Source organism: Aethalodelphis obliquidens, unplaced genomic scaffold (assembly GCF_003676395.1).
Source record: "Aethalodelphis obliquidens isolate GAN/ISIS:26980383/991018 unplaced genomic scaffold, ASM367639v1 scaffold33, whole genome shotgun sequence".
NCBI classification, from domain to species: domain Eukaryota; kingdom Metazoa; phylum Chordata; class Mammalia; order Artiodactyla; family Delphinidae; genus Aethalodelphis; species Aethalodelphis obliquidens.
Genome location: NW_020837977.1, coordinates 19,841,263 through 19,854,643, shown reverse-complemented (window position 1 = coordinate 19,854,643; position 13,381 = coordinate 19,841,263). Strand labels below are relative to the sequence as shown.

Sequence of the window (13,381 nt, the reverse complement as noted above, 5' to 3'; positions counted from 1 at the left end):
TCACTGCCCCTTCGGTAGGGATGGCATAATCTATATATCAATTTCAGGAGAACTGACGTCTTTACTATGTTGATTTCTTAAAGCAATGAAAACAGACTATTTTTCTATTTTTTGACCTTTTGATTTATTTCTTCAGTATTGTGTAGTTTTCATCATATGGATCCTATGCATGTTTTGTTAGATTGGCATTTAGGTAAATCATTTCTTCTTTTTTTGAGGGAATGTAAATGATATTTTGAATTTTTATTTTTCAACTATTAATGCTACTATGTAGCAATATAATTAATGTTTATATATTTACATTGCATCCTGAATCCTGTATATATGTGTATATATATGTGTATATATATATGTGTATATATATATATGTGTATATATATATATATATATACACACACACACACGTATATATATATGCACTTAGTTCTAGGTCTTTTGTTTCTATTTTTGATTTTTTTAATTCTTTGCATTTATTTACACAGATTATTAAGCAAATCAGGAGAGATATGTTCCTTTTTTCAGATCCGTATCACATTACGATCTTTTTCTTGCCTATTTTGCTGCCTACAAATTTAAATACCATATTGAATACCAGTGATGAGTGCAGACATTCTTCATTTCTTCCTTATTTTAGGGGAAAGTCATTTAGCTTTTCACCATTAAGTATGATGTTAAATTTAGCGGTCTAATAGAAATTTTTTTCTCAGGTTGAGTTAGGTCCCCTCTATATCCATTTTTCTGAAAGTTTTTACCATGAATGGGTATCAATTAATACGACAATGTCAACTTTCTTGTTTAGCTTGTTAATGTAGTGGTTTATGTTCATTGATTTCCAAATACTGACCCTGTCTTACATTTCAGGAATAAACCGTACTTAGTGATGTGCAATTTTTATATATATTGCTGAATTTTATTTCTCAAAATTTTAAGGATTTTTGCTTTTACATCTATGAGAGATTTGGTCTGTAGGTTCTTTTGTTGTTGTTTTTTGCTTATTTTATTTTGCTTTGTTTGGTACTGTCTTTGCCTGGTTTTGGTATTGGGACAAACTGTCTTTATAAAATGAGTTGAAAATATTCCTCCTCTTTTTCTTTCTGGAAGATACTGTGTACTATTTTTGTTGATTCTTTTTTTTTAACATCTTTATTGGAGTATAATTGCTTTACAATGATGTGTTAGTTTCTGCTTTATAACAAAGTGAATCAGTTATACATATGCATATATCCTTATATCTCTTCCTTCTTGCATATCCCTCCCTTCCACCCTCCCTATCCCACCCCTCTAGATGATCACAAAGCACCGAGCTGATCTCCCTGTGCTATGCGGCTGCTTCCCACTAGCTATTTATTTCACATTTGGTAGTGTATATATGTCCATGCCACTCTCTCACTTCCTCCCAGCTTACCCTTCCCCCTCCCTGTGTCCTCAAGTCCATTCTCTAGTAGGTCTGTGTCTTTATTCCCATCTTGCCCCTAGTTCTTCATGACCTTTTTTTTTTTCTTAGATTCCATATATATGTGTTAGCATACAGTATTTCTTTTTCTCTTTCTGACTTACTTCACTCTGTATGACAGACTCTAGGTCCATCCACCTCACTACAAATAACTCAATTTCGTTTCTTTTTATGGCTGAGTAATATTCTATTGTATATATGTGCCACATCTTCTTTATCCATTCCTCTGTTGATGGACACTTAGGTTGCTTCCATGTCCTGGCTATTGTAAATAGAGCTGCAATGAACATTGTGGTACATGACTCTTTTTGAATTATGGTTTTCTCAAGGTATATGCCCAGTAGTGGGATTGCTGGGTCGTATGGTAGTTCTATTTTTAGTGTCTTAAAGAACCTCCATACTGTTCTCCACAGTGGCTGTAGTAATTTACATTCCCACCAACAGTGCAAGAGGGTTCCCTTTTCTCCACACCCTCTCCAGCATTTATTGTTTCTAGATTTTTTGATGATGGCCATTCTGACCGGTGTGAGATATCTCTTTGTAGTTTTGATTTGCATTTCTCTAATGATTAATGATGTTGAGCATTCTTTCATGTGTTTCTTGGCGATCTGTATATCTTCTTTGGAGAAATATCTAACTCAGAATGGATTAAAGACTTAAATATAAGGCCAGACACTATCAAACTCTTAGAGGAAAACATAGGCAGAACACTCTATGACATAAATCACAGCAAGATCCTTTTTGACCCACCTCCTAGGGAAATGGAAGTAAAACCAAAAATAAACAAATGGGACCTAATGAAACTTAAAAGCTTTTGCACAGCAAAGGAAACCATAAACAAGACCAAAAGACAACCCTCAGAATGGGAGAAAATATTTGCAAATGAAGCAACTGACAAAGGATTAATCTCCAAAATTTACAAGCAGCTCATGCAGCTCAATATCAAAAAAACAAACAACCCAATCCAAAACTGGGCAGAAGACCTAAATAGACATTTCTGCAAAGAAGATATACAGATTGTTGATTCTTTCCTTAAGGTTTAGTAGAACTCTCTAGTGGAACCATCTGGGCCAGGAGATTTCATTTCGGGGATTTTTAAAAATTAAGAATTTAACTTACTTAGTAAATAGCTATTCAAATGATCTATTCTTATCAGATGACTTGTGGTAATTTTTACTTTCCAAGGTCTTCATTAATTTTATCTAAGTTGTCAAATTTGTGTGTGTGGACTTTTCCATAGTATTTCCTTATTGTCACTTTGAAGTCTGCAGATTCTGTTATGACACCCCTGAGTCATTCCTGATACTAGTAATTGATGCCTTCTCTCTCTTTTTCTGTCAGGCTTGCTAGAGACTATTCAAAGAACCAGGATTACTTTCTCATTTATTTTCTCCGTTGAGTTCTGTGATCAGTTTAATGAATTCTGCTCTTATCTTATTTACTTCTTTTTGGTTGCTTTGGATTTATATTGCTCTTCTGTTTCTGATTTCACACGGTGGGATTTTTAAATTGTTAACTTGAAACTTCCTTGTTTCTAACATAAACATTTAATTCTATAATTTCCTTCTTAGTACTGCATTCACTGCATTCCACAAATTTTGATATATTGTATTTCTGTTTTCATTCAATTCAATTGTGTTTTTAATTTCCCTCAAGGCTTCCTCTTTGACAGGTGGATTTTCTTTTTAGAAGTGTGATGTCTATGTTCTAAGTATCTGGGGATTTTTGTTATATTTATAGAATTGATTACTAGTCTGATACAGTTAGTCAGAGAACATACTCCATATGATTTCACTTTTTTTTTCTTTTTCTTACAGTCCAAGATATGACCTTATCTCAGATACTATACTTGTATAAGACAAAATAGACTTTAAAACAAAAATTTTCCAAAGAGAGAGAAGGACATTATATAATGAAAAAAAGGGTCAATTCAACAAAAAGTTACAATGATTGTAAATATATATGCATCCAACATCAGAGCACCTAATATATAAAAATATTGACAGATCTGAAGGGAAAAATTGACAGAAACACAGCAATAGTAGGAGACTTCAATATCCCACTTTCAGTAAATCTAAGAGTTGTAGTTTTTTTAAAAGAAAAACAAAATTTAAAAACTCTTAGATAAAGAAAAAAGAGATATACTCAAATAAATAAATTCAGAAATGAAAGAGGAGACATTACAATGGATAACACAGAAATAAAAAAGGATACACCAACAAATTGGATAACCGGGAAGAAACTGATAAATTCCTAGAGACATAAAAACTAAATACTGAATCAAGAAGAAATAGAAAGTCTGAACAGAATAATAACAAACAAGGATTACAAATAGTAAGCCAAACTTTCCAAAAAGAAAAGCCCAGGACCGAAATGCTGCATAGGTCAACTCTAAAAAACATTCAAATGAGAGTTAATACCAAACTTTCTTAAACCCTTCTAAAATATATAAAACACTCCTAAAATGAAGTTATGAAGCCAGCATCACCCTGATTCCAAATCCAGACAAGGACAGCATTAGAAAAGAAAACTACAGGCCAGTATCCCTGATGAACACTGATAGAAAACTCCTTGATGAAATATTAGCAAGTCAAATTTGAAACATATTAAAAGAATTATGTAACATATCCAACTGGAATTTATGCCCAGGATATAAGTATGGTTCAACATATAAAAATCAATCAATGTGATACACCACATTAACAGAATAAAAGATAAAAAAAAATATTTCAATAAATGCAGAAAAGCATTTGATAAAATTCAACATCCTTTCATGATAAGAAGTCTCAACAAAATAGGTACAGAAGAAACATCCCTCAACACAATAAGGCTATATTTGAAAAACCCACAACTAACATCATATTCAATAGGGAAAAACTGAAACTGTTTCTTCTAAGATCTGGAACAAGGCAAGGATGCCCACTCATGTCACTACTATTCAACATAGTATTGAAAGTGCTAGCCAGAGCAATTCAGCAAGAAAAGGAAATAAAAGGCATCCAAATTGGAAAGAAAGAAGTAAAATTATTTCTGTTTGCAGATGACATTATCATATATATATATTAAAAAAACCTAAAGACACCATAAAAATTGTTATAACTAATAAACAAATTTTACAAAGTCATAGGATACAAAATTGACATATAAAAGTCAGTGGCATCGCTATGCACTAACAAGGAACTATCTGAAAGGGAAGTTAAGAAAACGATCCCATGCACAATAGCAACAAAAAAGAATAAATTACTTAGGAATTAACTTTAAAAGGTGAAAGACTTGTACAATGAAGTTTATAAAACATTGATGAAGGAAATTTTAAAAGACACAAATGAATGGAAAGACAGCCCATGTTCATGAAATGGAATAATTAATATTGCTAAAATATCCACATTACCCAAGGTGATCTATAGATTCAGTGAAATACCTATCAAACATAATGATAATTTTTCCAGAAATAGAAAATATCCTAAATTCATATGGAATTGCAAAAGACCCCAAATAGCTAAAGCAATCTTGAGCAAGAAGAACAAAGATGGAGGCATCACACTTCCTAACTTAAAATTGTATTACAAAGCTATAGTAATCAAAACAGTATGGTACAGGTATAAATATAGACATATAGACCAATGGAACAGAATAGAGATTCCAGAAATAAATCCACACATTTATGGCCAACTGATCATTGACAAAGGTTCCAAGAACACACAATGAGAGGACAGTCTCTGTAAAAAATGATGCTGGAAAAACTGGACAGCTACATGCAAAAGAAGGAAATTGGACCACTATCTCACACCATACATAAAAATCAACTTAAAATGAATTAAAGACTTAAATATAATACCTGATACCATAAAACTCCTAGGAGAAAACATAGGGAAAAACCTTCTTGACATTGGTCTTGCCAATAATATTTTGGCTATGACTCCAAAAGAATAGGCAACAAAAGCCAAAGTGGGTAAGTGGTACTATATTAAATTAAAAAGCTTTGCACAGCAAAGAAAATAATTTTTTAAAAAAATAAAAAGGCACTCTACAGAATGGGAAAAATTATTATTTGCAAGCCACATATCCAATAATGAGTTAATTTCAAAAATATATAAGGAACTCATACATCTGAATACCAAAATTACAAATAACTCAGTTAAAGACAAGCAAAGGGTCTAAGAGACACTTCTCAAAAAAAGAAACTTAAATAACTAACAAATATACGAGAAGTTGCTCAATGTTTCTAGTTCTCAGGGAAATGCAAATCAAAACCACAATGAGATATCACCTTACACCAATTAGGGCGACTATTATCAAAAGGACAAAGGATAACAATGTTGGCAAGGATGTGAAGAAGGGAACCCTGTGTACTGCTGGCGGGAATGTAAATTGGTACAACTCTTATGGAAAACAGTATGAATATTCCTCAAAATAATTAAATAGGATTGCCACATTATCCAGCAATTCTACTTCTGGGTATATTTCCAAATAAAATGAAATCTGTATCTTGAAAATATATCTGCACCTCCATGTTCATTACAGCAGTATTCACAATAGTCAAGACATGGCAAAAACCCTAAATGTCCTTTAATAGATGAATGGATAAAGAAAATAGATCAGGTAGATGGATAGGTACATAGATACATAGGGATAGAGGTATGCGCATACACATAAAATGGAATATTATTCAACCTTACAGAAAGAGGACATCTTGTTATTTCTGACATGGGTGGAGCTGGAGTATATTATGCTAAGCAAAATAAGCAAGACACAGAAAGAGAAGTACAGCGTGATCTCACTTACATGTAGCACCTGAAATAGTCACGTTCAGAAGCAAAGAGTAGAGTGGGGGTTGCCAGGGACTCGGGGGAGGGGGAGGGAAATGGAGTGATGTTGGTCCAAGGGAACAAAGCTTCAGTTAGATAAGATTAATAGAGAGCTAACGTATAATGTGATGATTGTATGTAACAATATTGAATACTTGAAACTTGCAGCGAGGATAGATGGTAAATAAACCACCCCCAACACACACGATAGTAGTTATAGAGGTGACGGTATGTAAATTAGCCTGACTGTGCTACACTTTTTACAATGTATACGTATATCAGAACATCAAGTCATGCACCTTAAATACATACAGTGGTATATGTCTAAAATATCAAAATAAAGCTTTACAAAAGAAAACTTGAGCCAATGTTTTAAATATGGACACTGTTGCAGTGTTTCTTTTCTTTTAAAAATGATTTTTAAAGTGATAAAGTGATTTAGCAAATGGACTCAGATCTTGCTATATGTGATAAGTAGACAACTTTAAATAAAACACGCTCTAATAGTACATTAATACATTCCCGGTTACAAGGCAAATACATTACAACCAGAGTTTATTGAACAAGAGATATTGTTTGTTTGGGGAATATGAGTGTTTGAGTTGCCATATGTATTACAAGATTAAAAGTTCTAAGTAGCGTTTAAATTTTTGGTTGTGAAAAGTCTCAGAAATACTGAAAAAAGACGGGAGTTGGGGGAACATACTTTTTTGTTGTTGTTGCTTTTGTTGTTTCATGGCTATAGAAGGACAATGTTATAATACAAAAGCCTGTTATATTGTTTTTCTCTGAAAGTAGAAATTCATAAATTCTCACTTCGTTACTCAGAAAGCTTAATAAATTTCCCATCTGTTTTCCAAAGCCTCATTAAACTTCCCAGAACTTTCCTAGTAGAACAGGGGAATGGTTCCCAATTGAAATCATGAGGAATATTGTAGTTATTTGACAATTTATTAAAAAGCTCATTTTACTGTATTGGGTACTTTTTAAAAAGTGCTTAATTGATGTTGTGAGTACAGGTACTAGTACATCAAGGATTACTACCATATACTCATAGTTGTGTCCATCGCTAAATTTTCCAGGTAAAAAATACAGTTTTTGTTTGTTAGTTTTAACATTTATTATCTTTAGGTATATCCCTTTTAAAATTGTAATTTGATAATATGGCTAGACAATCCCCTGACTTCAAAACAGGCTGCCTTCTAAAAGCATTGTTGTCGCTGTATTCATTGAAATTCATGACCACTCCCCCCATGAAAACACTGTTATAATACTTCCTAAACTAGTGTGTACAGCATATTAATCCTAAATTACTGGATTTGAGGTCTGGCAGCCAAGGCAGTGCTTTTTGTACAATAAGAGAAAGAAAAAGAAAATTGCTTTTTTATTTAGTGGAACCATGCAGAGTTTGGAAACATTTCTAAATGGACTTCTTCCCCAAAACCCTTTCCTGCCCCCAATCTCCATGGCCTCAGAGACTTCAAGCTGCCATAAGAGACCTTCTCGCACAATATAAGGTTTAGTAAGACTTAAATCAGAAATTGAGGATTGAGTTCCAGTAAGGCTACTTTCCAGCTATTCTCTATAAATCTTCATTTTCTCATTATAAATTGTGGATAAGTGTCTGCCTAAAAGGGTTGCCCTTGGGACAGTATGTTCCCTGGTTTGAAGGTAAAAACTGAATATATAACACTGTGAATGGAACATTTTGTATGCTCAGTAAGCATCTGTCAAAGATCCCACTGAAGAATTCATGATGTGCTGAAATTCGCCTTTTGGAAGAAAATAACCAGTCATCTAAGCAAATTCCCGTTTGGCAATTGAGGTCTCATAAATTAGGACGTTTAATATTCACAAAACTGGGCAGGTATTGAGGATGAAGGAGCTCCCTCTGCATAAAAGATGAAGGATCGGCTTCCTACTTATCCTGCTTGTCACAATTTCTGACTCTTTTTGGCATCTGGAACCAAAGGTTTTCTAAAACGCCAAGACCTTTTTGCTTTCACTGCAAACTCTCCAGAGCCCCAGCTGTTTAGATCATGGGGAAGAAAAATGAGGACAGGGCACGCTCCTGCTTGGTAATGCAGGTCCTTCATCAATCCTCTTTGGTGATGCCTCATAGCATAGAAGAAACTGGAGCAGCTGGAAATAAATCGGGGAAATTAGTAATTGTGTGTGTATGTCTGTGTGTGTGTGTGTGTCTGTGTGTTACATACCACTTATTTCATCTAAAATTTTATTTCAAACGATTGGATTAGGAAAAGTAATATGTGATAAAGGAGAACTCTGGACAGGAGATTCCTCTACCTTTAAAAGAGCTCCTGAACTCCTGGGAATCATGAGGGTTCTGAATCATGTTTATTTCTCACTGAGAAGGTTTTTTCTCCTTATACATAATTTATTTTTCAAGCCTCTTATATTCTCCATAAGGATATTGACTTTTATTTACCCATGTGTGTTAAAAATCCAAATTATTGGGCTTCCCTGGTGGCGCAGTGGTTGAGAGTCCGCCGGCCGATGCAGGGGACATGGGTTCGTGTCCCGGTGCAGGAAGATCCCACATGCCACGGAGCGGCTGGGCCCGTGAGCCATGGCCGCTGAGCCTGCGCGTCCGGAGCCTGTGCTCCGCAGCGGGAGAGGCCACAACAGTGAGAGGCCTGCGTACAGCAAAAAAAAAGAATCCAAATTATTCTCTAACTTGGTAAACTAGAAAACTTAAACTGGCATTTTTTAGGTAAAACAAATATATTAACCACCTCTAAAACAAGGAGCTGTTAAAGGGAACCTGTCCATGGTATGATGCATTTTTCTTCCTTTTTGCCAAAAGTCACCATTTATCTATAGAAGAAATGTAATTGTATTTTTATTTAATATAAGTAAAAACATTTTGAAAATCAGAATTTTAAGAATGAAGATACACTTGAAAGCATTTTCCAAGGAGGTAAAGTAACTCAAAATAATCAGGTCTTGTGTTATCATCTCATAATAAAAAAAAAAAGCAAAATTACAAAAGTCATGAAAGCATTTGAAAATGGAAAAAAATAAACTGAATTTTGACCTGAAAAATTAACTATTTGATTATGAAAACAGTAATTATTGGATCTATCTGGAAGCTCCCTGGGAAAGCCCATATTTGCAGTGCTTGTCATTACTTGACGTGACTCTGAACTTGTTCATTGGGAAAACCCATCCCAAGGTATGTACTGAAAACAGTTAGCAGCAATTTCTGTAAGATTACAGCAAATTGCGCTGGTGATTCCGGCTGTAACAGGTGTGAGGTGCTGTCTCACGGTGGGCTTGGCTTTCATCTCTCTGATGATGACTGATGGTAATCATCTTTCCATGTACGTGCTGGCCATCTATCTACGTGTCTTCTCTGGAAAAATGTCTATTCATATCTTCTGCTCATTCTTTAATCAGATTGTTTGGTTTTTTGCTGTTGAGTTATATGAATTCTTTATACGTTTTGGATAGTAAGCCCTTATCAGATATATGGTTTGAAAATCCTCCTTTCAGATGCTCAACCAAAGATCTTGGAATCATCCTTGACTCAATTTTACTGTCAATCCCACACATTTTTTAACTGGAAACTTTACAACTTCCCTTCTTTCAATCTTATTCCCAGAGAGTTGATTATCAACAGTGTGGCCAGAATTATCATTTTGATACTCAATACCAATTCTTGTCACTCTGTGCTGAAAAGTCTCCAGTGGTTTTCCATGGCAGTCAGAGTAAAGCTCATAAAGGGCTCGTCTGCACTACAGTTTCTGGCCTGAGTTATATCTTTGACCTCATTTCCTATTAATTACTCCATAATTCACTCCATCCCAGCGCTGATGGTCCCTGGCTTTCCTCAAGCTCTCCTAGAATGTCTCTGTCTCAGGGCCTTTGAAATTGACTTCTGCCGGGAATGTTTCTCTCACAAACATCCAGGTGGTTTACTCCTTTGTCCCGTTAGGTTTCACCTCCAGAACAATATGGATTTCCCTGTCCTGCATGCCCTCCCACACTCTGCTCTCTTCCATGCCTTATTTTCTGGAGTATACTTATTATTATATTCAGAAATATTATATTTAACTTGTTTATGCCCTTATATGTTGTCTCCTGCCACAAGAATGTAACTCCCATTAGACCATTTTTTTCTGTCTGTTCTGCTCACTACTTTATCTTTTCACCAAGAAAAAGACTAGATGCATAGTAAGCACTCAATAAATATTCATTGAATGAATGAATGATTAACTTTTGAGGAGAATTATGTTTAGTGAGATTCCTGGGGCTCAGAAGAGCTCTATTACAAGGAGATGGTAAGTAGCTTGGTGGACTCACCTGTGGATGCGCTGTAGCTAGGTAAATTCTGTAGGTCAGAATTTACATTAGAAATGAGGGAAAGAGTGTTACTAGTGTATACAGAAATGCAAATCGAAGCCTTAGGAGTGGATGTGATGACCAAAGGTGACTACCGAGCCCGAGGGAAGATGAGTTGACTCTGGAATCAAGGACCAAACTTGAACACATCTCTGCCTCTTATTTTATCTTCTAATTACCTATCATTTCCTGCCTACCCACATCCAAAAAAAGGCGTAAAAATTTGAAAGTGCCCGAGTCCGCATCAAATAATTGACATATACTTGACAAGGTACGAATCACTGAAAATACTAATCATCCCCCAAATATCTATATATTTAGACTATTTGCTTTTTTGACAACCAAGATATAATCTCCAATCTAATAAAGTACGGCACAATTATTTTTGAGAAAAAGTTGTTATATTTTTGCCTAGTTGCAACGCTCAACAGTATTCTCCCCTTCACCAAGTGTAAATTGTATGTTTTTTATTGTTTTGTTTTTTAATAATATACAAGCATATCTCATGCTTTCCAGAACTTTCCCATCCTTTTTACAGCTGGTGGATTTTTAGGGGTTGACGCTGAACGTATTCAAAGTCTGCACCTGAAATAAACCGGCTACACAGAGAACGAAGGGGTGAATTTTGGGCTTGAATTAAGGCCAGAGGAAACCTGCTAGGTGACCAATAACACATCGCGGTGACATGAAGCAGATCGCTAAAAATACGGCTCCTGAAATCATAATGACTGAGTAAAATCATTTTGAGTTGGAATCATTTTAGGAATTTAAAATAGTTAAACCAGATCTTTACTGTTTTAACATTTGCCATAGGAAACTGACTAAGATATTCTGAAGTTTTGGAGGGAATCACTCTGACAGCATAGCTATTTCATCTACATTGTACCAAACTCTGAATCTATATTGTGGCCTATTGTCCTCCTATTACATATCTGAGAAAGTACTACTGAAGTGAACTATTTTATTTAAATAGTTCCTTGGTACATGACAGATATTACAATATGTCCTAGGTGAATGAATACATTATTTTCCATTGCCACATACCATGAATTGAAAGCACCATCAGCAATGTGCCTATTACTTGCAATTCTGCATCCTTTATTACTATGTATTGACATAGTGTCAGTTTCGTCAGCAATTCCATAGGGTTTCTTACGCTCTAGTTATCCTCTCTGTGACAAGTTTATCAAATAGACCTCATCAAGCACATATTTTTATTCTTCTTCTCTCAATCCTTTTGGAATTAGATCATTTTTATGGGACTATTGATGGTTTTTCATAAAAATACTTGTGACGTCAGCTTTCGAAATCTATCCTGAGCACCGACTCATGATTTTACAGCTAATCTGATATCATTTGTGGTTTGAAGTAACTTCTTTCTATTTTCATTTCAATATATATATCATTTGGTGCTACTGGTTGGTGCTACATTTCCTTAAGTACCCAAATGGGAAATATATTTCCAAAACTCCAAACAGTTAGTGGGCCCTGGCTAACATTTTTTTGACAACCAAGTATGTTAATCAGAATTAATTAAATTTAAAATGAATGCATTCATTATATTTTGGAAGTGAACCCTTTGGCTTCTAGTGCCTTAAACGTTCATATCCCCTTGCTCTCAGTATTTCATATTCATTGTCCTACGACAAACAGCAACTTATTCTAGATAGTAGTGAAGAATACTTAATTATTCCAATCCAAATTTTTCATTTGAATTGTGTGTAAAGAGATAAAAATACTTTTAAAGCTGTTTCTCTTTACTTACACTATGTCAAAAGTAGAATTTTAATCTGGCCAAATATATTTCTATGCAGCATTTATCAATATTGAAAAGACTCTCATGGGTGATAAGAATGTTTAGTTCTTCTGACTCTCGGGCCACTGTATTTTGAAGTCAATTGGCAATGCATTTGAAAGTAACATATTGAACAATAATGCCTACAGTGTCCATAAGTTAGATGTCATTGATTCTAGTTAAGTTTATTGCACTTGAAAGAAAAACTCTGGCTATTATCTAGTGGTGTAGTTATTCTCCATTTATTTTCAGGACGCTGGTTTCTATTTCACGTGACCACCTCTCTCTCCCTTTCAGGAACTGGAATTTTCGAACCTGTTTGCTGTTCTTCACTGCATTCACTCGTTCTTTGCCGCCAAGGTGGCTTGTTTGGACCCTCTCTTTTTAGGCAATCAGGCTACTGCCTCTGCTGCTCCCAGCTCCGGCATGATGAGCAAAGCCAAGTACATGACTTGACGGCCTGAGCTTGGCATCCCTCTTACCTTGACTTACAAAAACAATCATACTTGTCGCTGTAGACCCTGGAGAAGCAATCACATCATAGTCAACAGTGAAGCCAAGTTGAAATTTCAGCAGAAAAGCAGGTCATACGTATCTCAGAAGCACTTCTGTTTTGAAGGCCTCTGGGAATCATCCTGAACGAACAGGATAGCTTGCTCTCTATCGGTGGGTCGGTGCCAGTGTGTTGCTTTCATCAGAAGAGAAGACGAAAGAATGAATGACTCGAGTATGTAAATAATATAAAAAATTGTAAGCTACCTATAAATAAAAATACCCATTAAATGGTCATTTCGGCATTTTAGATTATTTGGTATGACAAATACATGATGGGCCTGGTCAGGAACGAATACCCCATCATTGCATCAGGAACAACAGAAAGGAGACAGTTGCACAGAGACCAGCAGGCAAAAACCCTCGTCAAAGAAGAAAGCACTTTAACTCCCTGGTGTGGACTTCTCC

At 35.1% G+C, this 13,381-nt stretch overlaps 1 protein-coding gene across 2 annotated transcripts in view; it reads left to right on the top strand.

The window, feature by feature from the left end:
- Window positions 1-13,072, top strand: part of SNTG1 (syntrophin gamma 1) — a 202,035-nt gene extending 188,963 nt beyond the window's left edge. For both annotated transcript variants that reach the window (XM_027127875.1, XM_027127874.1), the window contains one exon: window positions 12,719-13,072. In XM_027127875.1, coding sequence (XP_026983676.1) covers window positions 12,719-12,877 — 159 coding nt within the window. In that variant the 3' untranslated portion in view covers window positions 12,878-13,072. The remainder of the gene's footprint in view (window positions 1-12,718) is intronic.
- The last annotated feature ends 309 nt before the right edge of the window (window positions 13,073-13,381 follow it).